Source organism: Mesoplodon mirus (assembly GCF_964341445.2).
Source record: "Mesoplodon mirus genome assembly, chromosome: 15".
Taxonomy (NCBI): Eukaryota; Metazoa; Chordata; class Mammalia; order Artiodactyla; family Ziphiidae; genus Mesoplodon; species Mesoplodon mirus.
Genome location: NC_138991.1, coordinates 56816967 through 56836722, shown reverse-complemented (window position 1 = coordinate 56836722; position 19756 = coordinate 56816967). Strand labels below are relative to the sequence as shown.

Below are 19756 nucleotides of genomic sequence, written 5' to 3'. Positions count from 1 at the left end.
ATGCTGCTGTGAATATGGATGTGCAGATCCTCTTTTGCTTTTGGAGGTTTTTGTGGAAACAATAGAGGCCAGTGAGGGCCCAGGAAGGGCCTGCTGAAGCCAGAGGAGCTGGACATTTGGGTTCTTGCTCCCAGCCTGGCAGCTTCACAGGCATGTCCCTCCACTCCCAGAGGCTCAAAACTCAGTGGTGTGAGGGGTCCCCCCACCAGCAGGCTCGGGTGCTGGAGCCTTCACAATCATGGGCCACGGTGCCTGACACAGGAGCTGATATCGCACAGATGCTCCTTTATACAACACAGCTGACGGGCAGAGCTGGAAGAGGCGCCTACAGCAGCCAGGGGCAGAGCCTGCCTCCTGATCCCTCTGTGCCTCAGTTTCCCTTCCGTAAGCTGCCGAGATTCAGCTAGATCAGCATTGCCCCAACTGTGGACATGGAGATGGCTTTGGGTGGGACAGAGAGGGCCTTGAAGACCATAGTGAGGATTTTTGCTGAGAGCTCAGCTTCAGGGGAGCCTCGTGGTGGGTGTATGTGTCTGACACCCCCTCACTTTCCCTCATCTCCCCTTTCCATGCGCACAACAGGCCTCAGCACTGTTTTGTTTATTCATCGTGTGTATATTTTCACAGTTGCTTTCTGTTTATACTGATTTTATGCTGATTGTAGCAATTGCTAAAAATATTTTATTTGAAAATAATTTCAAATTTACAAAAAGTGAAAAAAAGCAAAAATAGTATAAAGAACACCTGTTTACATCTGGAGGCACATGATGCCCTCTGTCTGTCCTTCCTCGGTGATGTTAATTTTGGCCACCTGGTCAAGGTAAGGCCTAGTCTCTGCACTGTATCGTTACTTTCCCTTTTCTTAGCAACTAATTAGCAATCCATGGGGAAACACTTGGAGGTAATGCAGATATCCTGTGCCTCATTAAAACTCCCCCTTAGAACCCTCATGCACTGTTGGCGGGGATGTACTGGGTTGGCCAAAATTTTCATTTGGTTTTTTTCCATAAGATGGCTCCAGTAGTGCTTAGTTGTCTTTAACTTCGTTTGAAACAATTTTGTTACATTGTATTGTGACAGCCGTCCTATCAGCGTGCATTTAAAAAAACTTATCGAAACTGGTGAATTTTTGTGTAGACATTTTAATATTGAAGATGGAAGAAAAAAAGCAACTTTTTCGGCATATTATGCTTTATTATTTCAAGAAAGGTAAAAACACAACTGAAACGCAAAAAAAGATTTGTGCAGTGTATGGAGAAGGTGCTGTGACTGATCAAACATATCAAAGGTGGTTTGTGAAGTTTAGTGCTGGAGATTTCTTGCTGGATGATGCTCCAGGGTTGGGTAGACCAGTTGAAGTTGATAGAGATCAAATCGAGACATTAATTGAGAACAATCAACGTTATACCACACAGGAGATAGCCAACCTCCTCAAAATACCCAAATCAAGCATTGAAAATCATTTGTACCAGCTTGGTTATGTTAATCGCTTTTGTGTTTGGGTTCCACGTAAGTTAAGCAGAAAAAAACCTTCTTGACCGTACTTCCTCATGCGATTCTCTACTTACACGTAAGGAAAGCGTTCCATTATTAAAGCAAATTGTGACAGGCAATGAAAAGTGGATGCTGTACAATAATGTGGAACAGAAGAAACCGTGGGGCAAGCGAAATGAACCACGACCCACCACACCAAAGGCTGGTCTTCATCCAAAGAAGGTGATGTTGTATATATGGTGCGATTGGAAGGGAGTCCTCTATTATGACCTTTTTCCAGAAAACCAAACAATTAGTTCCAACAAATACTACTCCCATTTAGGCCAACTGAAAGCAACAGAAAAGCATCGAGAATTAGTCAACAGAAAACGCATAATCTTCCATCAGGATAACACAAGACTGCATGTTTCTTCGATGACCAGGCAAAAACTGTTATATCTTGGCTGGTAAGTTCCAATTCATCTGCAGTATTCACCAGACATTGCACCTTCGGATTTCCGTTTATTTCGGTCTTTACAAAATTCTCTTCATGGAAAAATTTTCAATTCCCTGGAGACTGTAAAAGGCACCTGGAACAGTTCTTTGCTCAAAAAGATAAAAAGTTTTGGGAAGATGGAATTATGAAGCTGCCTGAAAAATGGCAGAAGGTAGGGGGACAAAATGGTAAATATGTTGTTCAATAAAGTTCTTGGTGAAAATAAAAAATGTGTCTTTTATTTTTACTTTAAAAACCAAAGGAGCCTTTTGGCCAACCCAATAAACTGTGTGCAGCCACTGTGGAAAACGGTGTGGATATTCCTTTAAAAACTAAAAATAGTTTTACCATATGAACCAGCAATCCCACTCCTGGACATAATATCTAGGAAGAACAAAAATTCTAATTGGAAAAGATACACATACCCCATTGTTCATAGCAGCACTATTTACAATACCCAAGACATGGAAGCAACCTAAGTGTTCATTAGCAGATGAATGGATAAAGATGTGGTGTATATGTACCATGGAATATTACTCAGCCATAAAAAAGAATGAAATAATGCCACTTGCAGCAACATGGATGACCTAGAGATTATCATACTAAGTGAAGTAAGTCAGACAGAGAAAGACAAATATCATATATCCCTTATACGTGGAATCTAAAAAAATGCAAATGAACTTATTTACAAAACAGACTCACAGACATAGAAAACAAACTTATGGTTACAAAAGGGGAAGTGGTGGGGAGGGATAAATTAAGAGTATGGGATCAACAGATATACACAACTTTATATAAAATAGGTTAACAACAGGGAACTACTGTATAGCACGGGGAACTATATTCAATATCTTGTAATAACCTATAATGAAAAAGAATCTGAAAAAGAATATATATATGTTCAAGAATATATATATGTGTGTGTACTTTGCTGTACACCTGAAACTAACACAATATTGTAAGTCAACCATACTTCAGTTTAAAAAAGCTCCCCCTTAGATATGGCATTCATTGATGATTCTTGCTGACCCAGTCTTTACCAGGATGGTGGTAGAATGTTGGTTTTCCAGTGTCAGCACTCGGTATCCCATTGTAAGCAAGATTCCTCCCTTCCTCCCATTCATTTATTTATTTATTTATCTATCTCTTCTTGGCACAGACTCATGGATTCCAGTTTTTTAGTGATTTATATTTCATTACTGTGTTTAATTAATTTGTTACTCAAATCATCCCAGATTTGGCCCTTGAGAACCCTTTCAAGCTGGCTCCTATGTCTTTGTGATCTGCCCCCATCATTTTTTTTCAATCAGTCCTGACACTTTCTGTCATAACAGGGTATTCCAGGTTCATTTCCCACCTACTGTGCCCTTCCTCGGGGTTAATTTCTCTGAAAAGCCCTGGTTCCTTTCAGTGGGCGATGGTGTTAGAGGCCAAGATCTGGGCACCAGATGTGCTCATGACTACATGGGGTGTCTTGCTTTTTGGCCCTTTCAATGCACAGAGCTAGGAAATATATGCATGTATGTATACAAAATACACATTACCAATTCCTCCAATTCCAGTCAATTCCCAGAGGGTTCGTTCTTGCCTTCCCCCACTCCAGATTTGGATGTCTCTTCTTTTACAGCGAGAGCCCTGGCTCCCAGTGACATCAAAACATTTACGATTTGCTCAATCCTATAATACATCTTTTAAAAGTTCCAGAACTGTTTGTTGTTTGATAAATAAAGAGTTCAGGGTTGTTTGCAGTTCCCCGCTCCCCACCACCACCAAATACTTCATGTATCCCCAGTCCACAAATTGAGGGTATAGAGTCAAGTGTTGTGTCATGAACTACTTGGATCTGTCTGCCTTGCCTTTCTTTTCCCCCTTCAGGATAGGTATGGTATTCATTTGAAATATATTTTGGTCTTTTTTGTTGTTCTTTGTTTGTTTTAGTTTAGGGTTCTCCCTTCCCATTCGTATTGATTTAATTTCTTTTTTTTTTTTTTAATAATTTGGAATGTTAACAAACTCAAAACTTTTGCGAAAGGGTTTGTACAAAGAAGTGTCCTTCCTTCCTCCCACATTCTTTCCATCCTGTTCCCCTCCCTCTTGTAGATAACTAACTTATTGTTCTCTGGAATATCCTTCCTGCGTTTCTTTGTGTAAAAAGCAGCAGAGGTAGGTATGCTTCCTTATTTTCCCTTCTTTCTTACATGCAGGGTATAGCCCACCATGTATGCTCTTTGGCACTTAGCTCTCTTCACTTAACTCTATCTCCGGAAATCACTCCGTATCAGTTCACCAGTGATCTTCCTCATTCCTTTCCCAGCTGCACGGTGCATACCATAGTTGATTCAACCAATCTTTATGCTCAGACATTTAGGTAGTTTCCAGTATTTTGCAATTACAAATAATAGTGCACTGAATACCCTTGTAGGTGTGCATTTTTATATCGTTGGAGGTGTATCTTCCAGATAAATTCCTGCAAGTGGGATTGCTCAGTTGAAGGATATAGGGGTGATTTAAAGTTTTCATTGAAAATGTATTTAAGTAAAAAAAAAAAAAAAAAAAAGTGGGAGTTCAAATAAAATGATTAAGTAAGTAACAAATAGTACAAGCAACACACAGACATGGCAGAAACTGTAAAGGCAGGCAAATGACTGAAGTTTGAGCAAAACTGGGCTAGGGTATTGCTGCAGTCCCTTCAGACTCCAAAAGAGAAACCTGGCGGGGTGGGAGCTCATGGTAAAGAACCTAATAACTGAGGTTCAGATGGAGCCCCCCTGGGAATTCATCATCAGCACCCGGGTCCTGGCCTCAGGGACCATCGGGAGAAATCTGTGTCCACATGAGCCCACTGGTCTGCTTTCCCTGGCGGCGGCAGCATGACGAATGCACCTTGGGAGGGGACCTAGGCCTCTCTGAGGCGGGTGTAGTGTCAGCAGAGAGATGTGGCAGTGGGGGCCCAGAAGACTGTGCAGAACCGTGCCGGACCTCCTGGTGTGGCATAAAGAAGGGTGCCCTTTGACCCTCGATCACCAAGACAGGCCAGATGCTCTTCGGCAGCCACTTTGGAAGATGGCTGTAGAATCCATTTTGGAGTGGTGAGAATCTGGCGAGACCCTCTCCTCAAGCTCAAAAACCTATCACCCACTCCTCTCATGCCCACATAGCATTTTGCATACAGTTGCAGGGAGCTGGCAGGCCTAGGTAAGCATCACTACTTTTAAGAGTTGTTTGGATAAAATTGTTTAAAAGAAGGGGGAAAACCTGTTTGGCTTTGAAAGAAGCGTTGTGTATTTTACCTAGAAAACTAAGTGGAGCAGCTCATCCCACAACCATGCCGGCTGGAGGAGGAGCATGACGGGGGGAACAGGGGCGCAGCCAGGGTGACACAGCCGAGGTTCGGAAACCTCGTTGTGCATGGAGATTCCCTTGTGGGCCTGGTTCTGCACCAGAACATGACCTAGGAGGTGGGAGGGGGAGCAGGCTTGGCTTCTGCTGCTGCTTTTCTAGCTGTGTTGAGTCCTTATACTTCTGGGTTTCTGTTTCTTCAGATTCAGTATTCAGGACCAAACTAGTGGTTTTCAGGCCATTTTGTGGGAAGCTCCAGAATTCCAGAAAGGAGCTTTAGGGGCCTCTGTGGAGGCCGTGAGGGAACCCGTGGCTGGAGATGTTCGGGCACCCGCCCACCCATTCTGTACCTGGAGCAGCTCTGCTCTCACCTCTTACCATGGTGGTGCCCTGGGAAATTGTCGTTCAGAATTAATATGCACCTGCTCAACAAAGTTTGGTGAGCACTAGACTGGATTATCTTTAACCTCTCCTCTATTCCAGAATTCTCAGAGTGTCCAGGGAGATTAAAAAGCCAAAAAGGGACAACCATGTCACAGCAGGTGGAGGCACTAAGGCTTGGCCCGGGAACCTTGGGGAGTCCTTGGAGCTGAGTTCCTGCTGTGTCAGCCAGGCAGTCGAGGAGGAAGGGGGCCTCGCAGCAGTATGGGAAGCAGGTCAAAGGTCACAGGGCAGAAGCCAGAGACTGGCACCATCATCTCATTTGGTAGTCTTCAGATGTCTTTGATGGCACGCCCCAGCAGTAAACAGAAATAAATACATAATTGAACATGCATCTCCCCAATAGATATACATTTATTATAAACTATACATATCTGTATTAATGTACAAATGTTATGTACATCATAACACAAAGTAGATTTTTAAAAGATGATAATAATTAAAAATAAAAGAGGTACTGCCTAGCGAATCATCTGGCATACCCACTGAAGTGTGTCTGCACCCCACTTTGGAGAAGACGGGGGTAGTTGGGAGGCACCTGAAGGAGGCTGGTGGAGGGGGGAGGATGCGAGTCCGGGAGAGAATGGTGCTTCTCAGACAGCAGTCTGCAGCGCCTCCTGCTCTTTGCCGTGGCCGCAGGCGGCGTGGACTGCTGTTTACTCCGTAGCTCTTGGTGAATTGATTCACTTGTTTTTTCTTAAATTTAGCTTCATCCTAAGCAGTAACATCCACAAAAGAACAGGTTTTCTGTGCAGCTAGAATTTTCTTCTAATGCACATTAAAATAAATACAAAACTCTGCAGGCACATTCCACTTAAAAATCGTGTGTCAGCCCCCACCTGTGTGAGAGGGTCGGCCCTGTGGGAGACTCTGCTCTGCGGCGTCTGACTACAGGCCACATTGGGAGGGAAGGGCCTGGTGCAGGCAAGCCCCTCCCCCGGGCCCGGGCCCACATGGGCATGTGGGGATGCAGTCCTCAAGCCAGAGGATAGTTGCAAGCACGGTCACGCCTAACAGAGTCCCAGAAAGGTGGCAAGGATGCGACATCCCCCAGTGAAGGCACTGTGCACACACTGATCGCAGGCTGGGTGGGGCGCCCTGCACGCCACAGCTGCCAGGCATCGTTGCCAGCCCTGCCTGCAGCCAAAACCTCCCCCGGTGGCCCGTCATCCATTGTTCCACTCCAGAGATGTGTAATAAGCACTTGCCGTGTGCCAGGCCCTGGACTAGACACTGGAGTTCTGGTGGAGAACAAGACAGATAAGGTAGCTACTCTCATGAAGCCCACATCCTAGATGGGGAAGGCAGACAAGAAACAAGCAAACCAATAAATAGAAAACAGAAAATCCAGGTGCAGGTTTCCCCCCCGGGATCCAAAAGTAGAGTGGTCCTATGAAACCTTTTGTAGGACAAGATGGCATAAAGCCAAGACGCAGTTACCTTAGGACACATCTTGGTAACAGATGCACAATATAAATGGAGGTAAAGCACCAATGCTCCCAGACACAGTTCAGAGCTACGGCAGCTTGACGCTGAGGTGCTGAGTGCGGTTCCCGGGAAGGAGCTTGGGGGGACCGCTCCCTCTGCTTGGGGTGCCTGCCGCCTCTATAACGGTTGCTGCAACACCAACGCTCAGTGCTATTTCTGCTTTTTGCCTATTTTTGTAAAAGGGAAAATCCTTTTCGGGTTTCTTTTGGTTAGAAAAACAGGTACTAATGTAGGTCTTTCGTAAAAGCGAAGTGGCCTAAAGCAAACCTTTCAAAAAGGTGGGGATACCTGTAATTATACATGCTATAAAGTAAAATCAAGATGGGGGGAGGGGACAGATCTATACAGGAGAATTCCCAGTAATTTATGTAGCTGTTCCTCCCTCAAGGAGACAGAACGGAACTCCTTAATCCTTAAGTGTGGGCTGTGCTTAATGACTTGCTTCCAAAGGGTGTGGGATGCAAGGAGGAGGAAAAGTCACTTTCCAGTGGAGAAACTTGACCAACGTTCACTTGGCCAAATGATTCAGATGAACATCCACAGCCATAAGTCATGTCAATAGCCTGTGCCCTAGATAGGATGTGATGAGAGGAGCACTTCCCCTCTGCGGTCTTCCTCCCAGAAACCCATAACCCCAGTCTAATTATCAGAAAAACGTCAGTCAGAATGCCCCAGATTGAGGGACATGCTACAAAATGAGGACCAGTCTCCTCAAACTGTAAGGAAGGAAGGTCTGAGAAACCATCACAGCCAAGAGGAGCCTAAGGAGATATGACAGCTGGGTATAACGTGATATCCAGGATGGGATCCTAGAATAGAAAAAGGATATTAGGGAGAAACTAAGGAAGTCTGAATGAAGTATGGAGTTTAGTTCATGATAACTAAAAGAGGTAAAGGAAAAACCAGTGGGGAGGCTGTCTGAGAAGACATCTCTGAGATGCTGACGTTTGAACTGAGCCCCGAATAATGTGATTGAGTCGTGCCTGGGTAGGGAGGACTCGGGTGAGAGCATTCCAGGCAGAGCAGACAGCCCTGTAAAGATCCTGGGGCAGAAACAAACTTGCTGTGGTCAAAGACAAGTGGGAAAGAAGCTCAGCACAGCTGGCGGGGCGGGGAGGGCCCCAAGGTGAGGTCAGAGGTGGACGGGGGCCAGGCCATGCGAGGCCTTGATACCATGAATGGCATTTGGATTCCATCCTGAGTGTGATGGGAAGGCAGAAGGGGACCTGGGCTAATTTCCACTTAAAATCACTTGGTTTGGTGTGGACCACAAACTAGGGGGGCGAGAAGAGAAGCAGAGGCCACGTGGGAGGCTGCTGCACGAGTCCAGGGGAAGACGATGGCAAGGCCGAGGTAGAGCCCAGGTCCGCGGCCCATCATTCCTGAACAGAGATGCCGATTCACATTTCATCATCTGTTTCCCCTCATCATGTCTCCCGAAGATGGGGGCATTACCTGAACTCTGGGTTCTAAGAACTAAGTATTTGAAGGTCCACACCTGTGCATCAAGGAACTCTGTAACAGGACACCTCACGGCACAACAACCGTCCACCTCTAACTCAGGATGTTTTCCTTTGTTGGTTCAGACCTTTTTCTCAAAATGAAAGTGTACACCGTGCTCAAGTCAGGTGCTACAGAAGTTGCCCCTACTTAATTGGGAAAAATAAAACGAGGTCCCTCCCCCTCTCTGCTTTCTGGAAGTTGTAAGTGGGAAGGGAAAACAAAGGCTTCGGTCATGTCAGAGCCTTTCTACAGTGTAAACAGTTTCAGAATATTTTCAGTGAATTTGGTTATGTTTTATTAACCACGTGTCATTTCTTCCACACTCCTCAACTCTGGGAAGGAAGCATGGTATCAATACAGTAGAATAAATAACTGTTGAAGAAAACAATCTTGAAATAAATCATTGCGATCTGTGCTTTCTCGTCAAAATCAGGGCCCCATTTCTCGACGCTGCCAAGATGAAAGGAGAGAGAGGTTCAGGCCTCCGTCTTATTTCCCCCCAGCGTGCGTATTGCAGGGGCTCCACCACCGCCGTCGAGCGTTTGCTGGACGCGTGCGGAGCGGTCTGCCAGGCTCCGTCTTGAGCACGAGAGTGTCTGTAAAGCTCCGTCCGGGCCGTGTGGGCTCATCCTGGTGTCTTTGTTTGCTTCCAGAGATTGAGATGGTAATCATGGAGCGCAGCAAGCTCCCGGAGCTGGCGCCCAGCGCCTCGGTGCAGGAGCAGAACACCACGGACGAGGAGAAGAGCGCCGCCACCGGCCTGGACAGCGCCCAGTGGAGCAGGTAGTCGCCGGGGCTGCGGGAGGGCTGCCCCCGAGCCAGCCGTCGGGGGCTGGGGGTAGGGCACCGCTGCTCGGTCTCTGGGATGTTGTGGAAGGGGGTGCCCTGGCCGGGTGCCCACAGAGGATAAGCCAGGCCTCTTCCCGCCCCCGGCCCCTGCCGATGGCCTCTTCTGCCTCCCGGCCAAACCGTTCTGCTTCTCCATCAGAGACACGGCTCCTCTCGAGAGGCCACAAGGACAGAGCTGGCCCTCAAGGCCGTGGTGTTCACCCCTTGGAATGAATGACTGAGGCATGGCACCACCACCCCAAGCACTTCGGTGCTGGGCCACGTCCTAATGGGTCTGGCCTTGTACTGGCCGCTCCTGGCCATACTCTGCTGTCCCCAGAAAGGATCCCCTTGGGGGAAGCGTTTGGATTTCATTCATTTGCTGCCGCCACGCACACCGCCGTCCGTAGGGCCTGACCTCGTGACTCAGCCGGCACGATTTAATGCTGGATTTAATGCTGCTGTCCACCTTCAACTTCTTGCCTGATTGTTCATTTCAGTGATGGCTGCCCAAACTATGTCCTCTGAAAGCTTCCAGATGCCACATTGCCTGCAGCCTTGCTGTAGCACCACCCCTTCCAGAAGGAATTGGGTGGAGGGCTGCTCCTGAAGTTGCAGCAAACTGTTAGGAAGGCTTCTTCATCCTTATCAAATGGCCCTACTGCGCAGATGCCTGCAATAACTTCCTAATCCCATATGAGTGGTAATAAACGCACAGCAACGTGGTTTCTCTGTCAGCCTGCAAGGCATTCACTTCCTGAACTCTCATGGTGGGGTGGATGAAACACACACATACACATACACACACACACACACACGCATCCTATTTATTAATGCAAGTTAAAGTGAAGACTCGAAGCAGGCTAATTTTTTCCTCCGCATCTTGTTTATCTCTTTCTTGGCACGTGTTTCAATTATCTAACAGACAGGATTAATTTTTATCAGTTGCACAGGGGAGCCACTTTTAGTTTTGGTTAAATAAAAGTCATTGCAGCACAATGTGGGCTGTCAGTTGTACTGACAAGACCTTTCTGATTTTGTGTTGTGACAACAAAATGTGACACCTGAAGCTCTGAAAATTAAGGAAATCATTCTAAACACAGAAAGGGAGGGGGAAGCAACCTTTAGGTGCTTGCACGGCTTTAATTTGAATATGAATCATTGAAAAACCGAAACTGACATGTTGTGGGGGATGCTTAGGCTAATGTAGGTGCATCTGCTTAATAGAATATTAGCGGCTGCTTTTCCCTGAATACTGTCATGATGTGTTCAGTTCCTTAGGATCTAATAAATGGAAACAGCACGTATTTTGCATAGTATGGTAATACTGTAGCTTTCCTAAAGGAGGAAAAATACCCATGTATTGTCAAAAACAAAACATCAGCCGACCAGAAAGTTACGTTGGAGTGTTGGAGTTGAGACTTCTTTTTTTCCTGAATTTTAATGGAGAGGGGTTTTCTTAGAGTTGATTGAGATTGTTTCTTAACTTTCGGTGACCTTGGCATCTTCTACCACATAGTTCATAATGGAAGCTGATCCTGTGTCTTAAGTTGGGCCACATGCAGATTTGTGGCCCCCAGAGACTCTGGGCAGGAGCTGCGCTCTGCTCTGAGACCAGGTGCCAGGGAGAGACTGTCCCTGGTGGAGAGTTGCCAATACCTTTGCAAAGGTATTGAGCTGTTGGCTGTCAGAGACACCGCCACGGACTTCTGTCCTCTCACCTCCTGCACTGAGCCAGGAGGAGGGCACTGAGGATGAGGGAGGGGACAGTTTGTCCTCGACATGAACTGGATCTTGACATTGGTCTGCTTGTCCAAAGAAACAGCATAGTACAAAGTGGAACTGTCCTTATATTCGCCATACACTGTGGGCTGTATCTGCATTCATGGTTAAATATAGGCTTAAGAAACCAGAAACCATTCACAACATTCTCCCTTTTCTTTAAAAAAAAAAAAAAAAATCCTTTTAAATTTTAAAAAGTAATACACATTCAGAAAATGTAAAAAAGCTTGAAAAGTATAAAGAAGGAAAAAAAGCTCTCCATAATTCAAAGGCAGCTGTTATTAGCATTTTGGTGATTTCCTGCCAGCCAGTTTTCAATGCCAATATAGTGGGAATTCTGCCCTTCCTCTCCCCAATAGCTTATACCCCCAATAGCCATGTATATTACTTTTTATTCTTGGTTTTCTCTAATATCAAACCACAAGCATCTTTTTCACTTTATTGTACTCTTAGTAAACAAAATTCTAATGGCTTCATAATACTTCATCTCATGAAAGATGGTATATCCACTGAGCCCTCCCTCTGCTACTGGTCATTTGGTTATTCTTATTATTCCCAAATGAAAATACAGTCCAAATTCCAAGCAGCTGGCTTACAAGAAAGTGTTTTATACTTTATCCTGCTCTTACGTTTGGAAGCGTTATTGCTAGGGGCTTAGAAAAAAACAGATCCACACATGGCAAAACTATTCGCGCATTTGAATGGTGATGACAGATCTGGGCCTCCAGAGAAATAGAGCCTGAACGTAAATGTTCCTTAAAAGTTTCTTCCTTTAATTTCTGTGTGTCACATGTTTGTTTGAAATGTTATGACAAGTGCGTTTCACTGCTTCTGCATTTTTCAATATAATATTTTGAATCGATGATACATTTGTGGAGTATCAAAATTCAAAAAAGTATAAAATGTTTTGCAGTGAATAGTCTCCCTGTTTCTCTGCTGCACCATCTCGCCCCTCACCCCCCCCGCCCCCTCCCCCCACCCAGTCAGCAGTGTTGACAGTAGCTTGTGTCCTTCCAGGGGTAAAGTGTGCCCTTGGTCACTCATTGAGTTGCTGTGCTCTCTTGGCTTCAACCTGGCATCCGGGGGCAGCCGCAGACAGTCATGGGATCAGAGCCTCCTGCCTACAGGCCAGATCTGTGCATATTCTATTATCCTCGTGTTGAAGAGTCTTTCCGGGCCAGGCCGTTCACCTGGAAGGGCAGCATTTAGGGTGTGTGGTTTGTGATATTTGCAGCCACTCTATAGATCTCACCTACAAAGCATCAGGCGAGAGACTTCTTATCGATCCCTTCCAGTCTGGGAAGGTCAGCCCAAGAAATCACTGGGCCAGGACCTGCCAAAGTGAGATTGTGGAGAAGTGCCCTTGGAATACGCAAAATAGAAATCCAACAGCAGCTCTCATGTATGAGCACTTTCCGCCCTGTGCCTGGGCCTGTGTTAAATGCCTCTCTGTTGTCATTTCACTTGAATCTTCACAGTAACCCCGAAGGGTTTAATCCCCACCTTGCAGATGGGGGAAAGTTTTAGGTAACGTACCCAAGGGTTTGCAGCTAAGTAGAGGCAGAATCAGAAGTCGAACCCAGGCAGTTCTTGCTCCAGGGTCCACATTCTAAAATTGTTCAGACTTGTTGGTACCTTGTCTGCTATTGTGAGTCTATTACATTGCCCCGTTTTCTTCATTCTCTTGTCACTCTTTGAAGTGATGATGTGGCGTGTCCATTCTCTGTCTGCCCACTGGCATGGAAGTGCCGCAAGACCAGAGACTTGGTATCATTTATCCCCAGTGTCTGGGACAGCGGGTGAACGATGCTGAGTGATTAAGCGGTTGCTTCGTTCCTTAGTCGGTTTACCCTGGAGACGACAGCTTCGCACGGGCGGGGCCTGCCTCTCTGTCCCCTTTGTGTCCTCCAGGCCTGGTGCTGGACTGGGCACACGGCGGACGCGCTGCATGCTGGCGGTGGGGCTGTAAAGGGCTAAGGCAGCTGCTTCCCGTGTGCAGGTGAGGCTCATGCGTGCCCCTCTTTTCCAGACCCTTCCTGGATATGGTGTACCACGCCCTGGACAGCCCCGAGGACGATTACCACGCGCTCTTCGTGCTCTGCCTCCTGTACGCGATGTCTCACAACAAAGGTAAGCTGCTCGGCTTGTCTGCCTTCAGGGAAGAGGAAAGCTGCTTTCCTTGAAGAATTTCCTTTCTGGTTTTGGCAGACTCCCACAGAACTTCTCTTCAACCTCGTTAGGATTTCTCAGGTGCTTTTCTACAGACTAAAGCCACAGGAATCGGTTACTCAGGCGGCACGGGGCTGGGGCGGGCAGAGGAGGAGTTTCAAGTGTTGACCGTCCAACCCAGCATGACTGTTCGCACTGTGCTTTGCTTTCAACCCCTTGGTTTACAACTGACTTAGGCTTCCTACCTCTTTCCTGACATCAGAACAGAAATCAGTCAAATTGTAGTCTTGGTTTTGCTATTTATAAAAGTTGATGTGCTGTTCTGGGTTCAGAACTAAAATAGACTCTGAGTGGATTGTGTGGAAGCATAGGTTTCCTTTCTGAAGAAAGGTGTGGTTCTCTGGCTTCCCTTGTTGAGGCCGAGTGGTGAGGATCGGACTTCCGCGGAGTTGACAGATTTGATTAGAATCCACTCATTTACTTCCTCTCTGAGAACAGTCGCTGGTGTGTGTGCCACCTGGCTTGACACGGGTAAGTTCTCAAAGCACCACATCAGAATCTCTTTGAAGAAGAAATCAAGAATATTCCTTCTGTCCCCTGCCAAATGCCGGGCTTGGCATAGATGAGACTTTGCATCAAGTGTTGTTTTAGTAGGTTTTTCATCAGCTTGTTGGGAGGTAGTTGGAGGTGGGTTTTACTAAGACAGCCAATGGCTGGAGTCATTGAGAAAGCGCTCAACATAAAGTATGTGCTTACTCTTAAATCATTAATCATGATAAATAGGTTGATTAGTGGCAAAAGGAAATATAGTGAAAGAGGCCTCCTCTCTCAAGTTGGTCCTCCAGTTCTCTTCTTCACAGGCAGTTCATGTTAACAGTTTCTTGTGTGTCTTTTTAAAGATATCCATGCAAACCCAAGTACAAGTGTATATTATTTTATTTATGTGGGTTCCCCACCCCCTGCCCAACATGAATGGAGGTTCATTCTTTATTGTCTGTTCTGTGCCTTGTTTTTCTCACATCATCATGTATCAACCCGTCACTTCCCATCCCTATAGAACTGCCTCGTGCTTTTTAATCCTGTGTCTGTGCCATCATTTATTCCGCCATCCCCTTACTGAATGACACTGAGTCCATTTCCAGGCTTTTCCCACCAGAGACAGGACCGGCCACGATGGCTCTTCTCCTGTATAAGTCATTGTGCTCACGTGCAAGGGTGTAGATCTAGCCCGAGACTTCCTCTAAAAGATGCATAGCAGGCTCCGAATCCTCCCTCCACAATCTCGTTCACTCCCATGGCTTCTGCGACTCCCTCCAGCTCCTGCCTTGGTGACTGGCACACGGGAGCCCTCAGTTACTGGGAGTAAACAGAACTCCAAGCCTGACCGATGGGAGTCGGCCCCACCCATGGATCGCCTGCCATTCCCCCGACCCTCACCTTCCATGCCCGCCGCACTCCAGCCCTGCAGTCTGAACTCCTGACCCTTGCACGCTGGAGACTTCTACCTAGGTGACTGAGCAACACTTTGAAACAGTCTGACTACACCACACTCATCCCCCCAAAATATACCCTGACCTCATCACACTTACTGCCGTTTCTGTTTCAGTTGAAATTGCCAACCAAGGTTGAAACTGCCGCGACCTTTAGCTCTTTCCCTCCTTTGATCCCAGCATTTAGTCATCAGATGTTGTCATTTCTCCCTCTTCAGCCTATCTGATCAGCAGAATTTAACTGAGCACAGCTCAGTGCCTGGCTCTAAGTTAGGTGCTGGAGGCGAGAACCAAAGGCACGAGAGCAAGAGAGAGATTGAGCACGTCATCCCAGTGGCCATTACCACAGCCTCCCCGAGGGGTCAAACACACGGCCATTTTATAATCCATTCTCCACAGCACTGCCCGGTGATTCTCTGTAAGACTGTGTTGACCGTGTCCTTCCCCTGTTCAGAAACCTTTGGTGCTTTCTTCTCTCCCTGGAACTCCAGTCTCCTGTACCTGCCATATTGAGTATCTGGATTGCACCTACCATTCTAACTTGACCTGATTCCACCAACTTCCCTGTCATAGACCCTTGGCTCTGGCCCAGGGAGTCAAACTTTACTACGCAGTGATTGAACTCTTGCATGGAGATAAACTTGCAGTGGCTGTCATGGTACTCACTGAACTCTTTAATATTCTTTTGGTTGCAAGGCGCCGAAACCACCTCACATTAACTTAACGAAGAGAGAGAGTCTTATAGGAAGGCCCCTGGGGCAGCTCATGGGATCCAAGAAGTTGCCGAAAAGCCGAGGGAAGGTCAGGACCAGCTCTGGGGACTTCCCTTAAGGTAGATCGCGTTGTGGGTCCATCAAATCCCAGGCAGGGAGTCTGTCTCCGTTCAGGTTTCAAACTGTTGGGCTAGAGATCTCATTGTTCCAGGTTGGTGATATGTCTAACTCCGGAACAGTCAGTTATGGCTGGGGGTGGGGTGGGTGAGAGTCAGGGTCACACAGCACAGAGCTGGCTCCAGGGGTTTCAGCTCTGTGTCTGGAACTGCTCCCAGAGAAGGGAGCTTCTTTGGAAGGCTGGCAGCCACCCCAGTCAGAGCCAACACGCCTACCTGTTCTTGGCTGATCTGCCACCTTCTTGTATCCACCTGTGTTTTTTCCTGCCATTTTCTCTGCTGTAACATCACCATCTATTGAAATTCTGCTCAACTGTCAAGGGTCTGCTGAGAACTCACCTTCTCCTGGAAGTTTTCTCTGATCCCTTCAGGTGATACTCACTCTGGGTTAGTACCGCCTAGTGTGGCAGGCATATTTTATACTTTGCTGGATTTGATTTGCTAAAACTTTGTTAAGGACTTTTGCATCTATGTTCCTGCGTGTTATTAGTCTGTGGTCTCCCTGTAATTCTCTTGTTTTGTTTGCTCTCAAGTTATGCTTACCTTATGAAATAAATTGGAAAGTATTCCCTCCTCCTGAATTTCTTGGAGGAGTTTTGGTAGAACTGGTATTATTTCTTCCTTTACTATTGGTAGAATTCACCAGTGAAGCCATCTGGGCCTGGAGTTTTCTTTGAGAAAAGGTTTCAAAGTACTCAATTTCTATAGTAGATATAGGGCTATTAAAGCTTATCTGTTTCTTCTGTTCAAGTTTTGGTAGCTTGTGTCTTTCAAGGAATTTGTCATTTCATCTAAACTGTTGAATTTATTGGCATAAACTTTTTTACTATATTCCCTTATTATCCTCTCTTTTTTTTTTTTTTTTTTCTTTTTTTCAGTCATGCTGTGCAGCATGTGGGATCTAAGTTCCCCGACCAGGGATCGAACCTGTGCCCCCTGCAGTGAAAGCACAGAGTCCTAACCACTGGACTACCAGGGAATTCCCCTTTTATTATCCTCTTAATGTCTGTAGGATCTATAGTAGTGCCCCCTTTCTAATTCATGGTATCGATAGTTGAGGTCTTTATTTTTTTTTTCCTGATCAGTTTGGCTAGAAATTTATCAATTTTATATTAATTTTATTGGTCCTCTCAAAGAACTTTCTTTTGGTTTCATTGATTTTTTTCTCTGTTGTTTTTCTGTTTTATATTTCATTGATTTCTGTTCTTTATTTCTTACCTTTAGCTGCTTACTTCAATTTTAATTTACTCTTCTTTTTGTAATTTCTTAAGATGGAAGCTTAAATCATTGATTTTTTTATGCTACTCAGTTTATTTTATTTTACTTTTAAAAATTAACATACAATAAAATTGACTCATTTTGTGTGTAGTTGCATTAATTTTAGCATATTTATGGATTTGTGTGAACACTACTCTAATCAGGTGTTACGTTGTAGCTCTATCAACCAAAAAATTCCCGCATGCTGTTCCTTTTCAGTCATACCCTCTCCATACCAGTCACTGATTTTTAAACTTCTCTTCTTTTATAAAATATGAGTTTAATGCTGTACATTTTCCTCTAAGCACTGCTTTAGCTGCCTGCAGTAAATTTTGATATATGTTGTTTAATTTTTATTCAGTTTAAAATATTTTGTAATTTCCCTTCTGATTTCTTTTTGTCTATTCTATCATCTGTGTAATTTCTAGCCGTATTTCTATCATTGATTTTTCTTCTGGTTTGATTTTAGGTTATGTTTGTTATATTTTCCCTTTTTTTTTTTTTGGCATGCCTGATATTTTTTGATTGGTTGACAGTTACTATGAATTTTTTGTTGTTGGATGCTGAATTCTTGCTTCCTTTCAAGATTTTTGGGCTTTGTCCTGGGACAAGGTGAAGTTACTAGGAGTCGTTTAGGTCTTCTTAGACGCTGGCTTTTAAGCTTTGTTTGGTGCTAGTCCAGAACAGCCTTTAGTCTCTGGCTCACTTGACCCCAGTCCAGAGGCCGTCCCCTTCCAAGGGCTCTACTCAATGAGCCATGATTAGGTAGTCCTTCCATGCTGGCCCCGTGTGAGCTCCTGGGGTTGTTCCACCTGCCTCCTCCCAGCAGGCCTTTCCCTTTCCTCCCCTGCATGCACAGGGCAGAACTTAGCGGGGGCCTAAGAAGGAACCCCCTTGCCGATCTGTGCAGCTCCCCCGCCTCTGCTACTGTCTCGTGTCAGTTCCAGCCACTTGGCCTCTCTGAACTGCAGACTCTGCCTTCTCACCTCAGAGAGACCGTGAGCTTTGTTTGGGTTTTCTCAGTCTGTGGTGAGGCCTGGAAACTTTCCAGACGGTGTGGCCTGGAGCAATCACTGGGCACACTGCCTTAGTTTCTTCTCTCTCAGGATCACCCTCCTATGCTGCCTGTTGTCTTGTCCAGTGTCTCATAACCATTGTTTTAGATGGTTTGCCTTTCTTAGCTGGAAGCTGTAGCATTTAAAAAAGAAAGTTTTATCAAGGTATAATTGATAAACAGTGAACTGCACGTATTTAAAGTGTACAATTTGATACGTTTTGACACATTTATACACCCATGAAACTATCACCACAGTCAAGTCAGTGTACGTATCCATCACTCCAAAAGTTTTCTCCTGCCCTTTGTCACCCCTCCGTCCCTCTCTTCTCCCACCCCTCTCCCTAGGCAACTCTGAACTGCTCCCTGTCACTATAGCTTGGTTTGCACTTTCTAGACTTTTATGTAAATAAAATCATGCTATAAATACTCTTTTTTTGTATGGCTTCTTTCAATCTGCATAATTATTTTGAGATTCGTCCATGTTGCTGTGTGTATCTGTGGTTCCTTTCTTCTTATGTTTGATTAGTATTCCATGTGTGAATGTACCACAATTTGTTTACCCATTCATCTGTGAACGGACGTTTGGGTTGTTTCCAGCTTTTGACCATTACAAACAAAGCTGCCGTGAACACTTGTATGTAGGTCTTTGTATGGACATGTATTTCCATTGTTCTTGGACAAATGCTGAGGAATGGATGACTGAATCATATGATAGGTGTGTGTGTGTTTGTTCTTAAGAAACTGCCAAACTATCTTCCAAAGCGAACACATGCTCTTACATCCCACCACCAGTGCACGAGGGTTCTGGTGTTCTGACACCCTCACCAGTGGGTGGCGCGACCACCTTTTTTATTTTAGTCATTTTAGTGGGTATATAGTGGTGTCTTATTGTGATTTTAATTTGCATTTCCCTAATGACTAATGACGTTGAACAGCTTTTTAAGTGCTTAGTCTGCCATCTTCTCATTTCCTTTGCCCATGTTTTAATGGATTGTCCATTTTCTTATTGTTGAGTTTTGAGAGTTCTTTATATTCTATATACAAGTCCTTTATCAGATGTGTTTAGCAAAGATTTCCTCCCAGTCTGTGGCTGGCCTTTTCATTTTCTTAACAATACCTTTGGAAAAGCAGACACTTTTAATTTCCATGAAGTTCTTCCCATGGCACTTTTTTATGCTTTTGCTCTGCGTGTTTTCTCTCCTACTCTGGACTGCTGGGCCTCTGAAGGCAGAGACCGCGTCGCTCTCAACGGCCTCCTGCAGTACTCAGCTCGGCGCCTTGACACCCGGTCAGCGCTCAGCCAAAGCTTGCTGACTGATTGCCTCTCAGCCGTGTGGCAGCTCCCCTGCGCTGCTCTCTTCCTGGCAGCCGGTGCTCGGTGCTCGGGGCCTCCGCAGGGAGGGTGCTGTTGGCGGGTGTGGGGATGCCCAGCTCCAGAGGGCCAGGGGGCACGTGGGTGAACACTTCGTCTTATGGGGGGCTGGCTTTCTGAGCAGGCTTCCTTCCAGGAGCCCCGCCGTGTGCTGGGGAGTGGAGAAGTGGTG

General features: G+C 45.7%; 1 protein-coding gene across 4 annotated transcripts in view; it reads left to right on the top strand.

Annotated features, from left to right (window-relative positions):
• The window catches only part of CLEC16A (C-type lectin domain containing 16A), a 209791-nt gene that overhangs the window by 60766 nt on the left and 129269 nt on the right, over positions 1–19756 (top strand). For all 4 annotated transcript variants that reach the window (XR_014291540.1, XM_082600684.1, XM_082600683.1 and 1 more), the window contains exons 11-12: positions 9394–9523; positions 13380–13480. Coding sequence is in view for 3 of the 4 variants with exons in the window: in XM_082600684.1 (XP_082456810.1) it covers positions 9394–9523; positions 13380–13480 (231 nt within the window). In the remaining variant the exon portion in view is untranslated. The remainder of the gene's footprint in view (positions 1–9393; positions 9524–13379; positions 13481–19756) is intronic.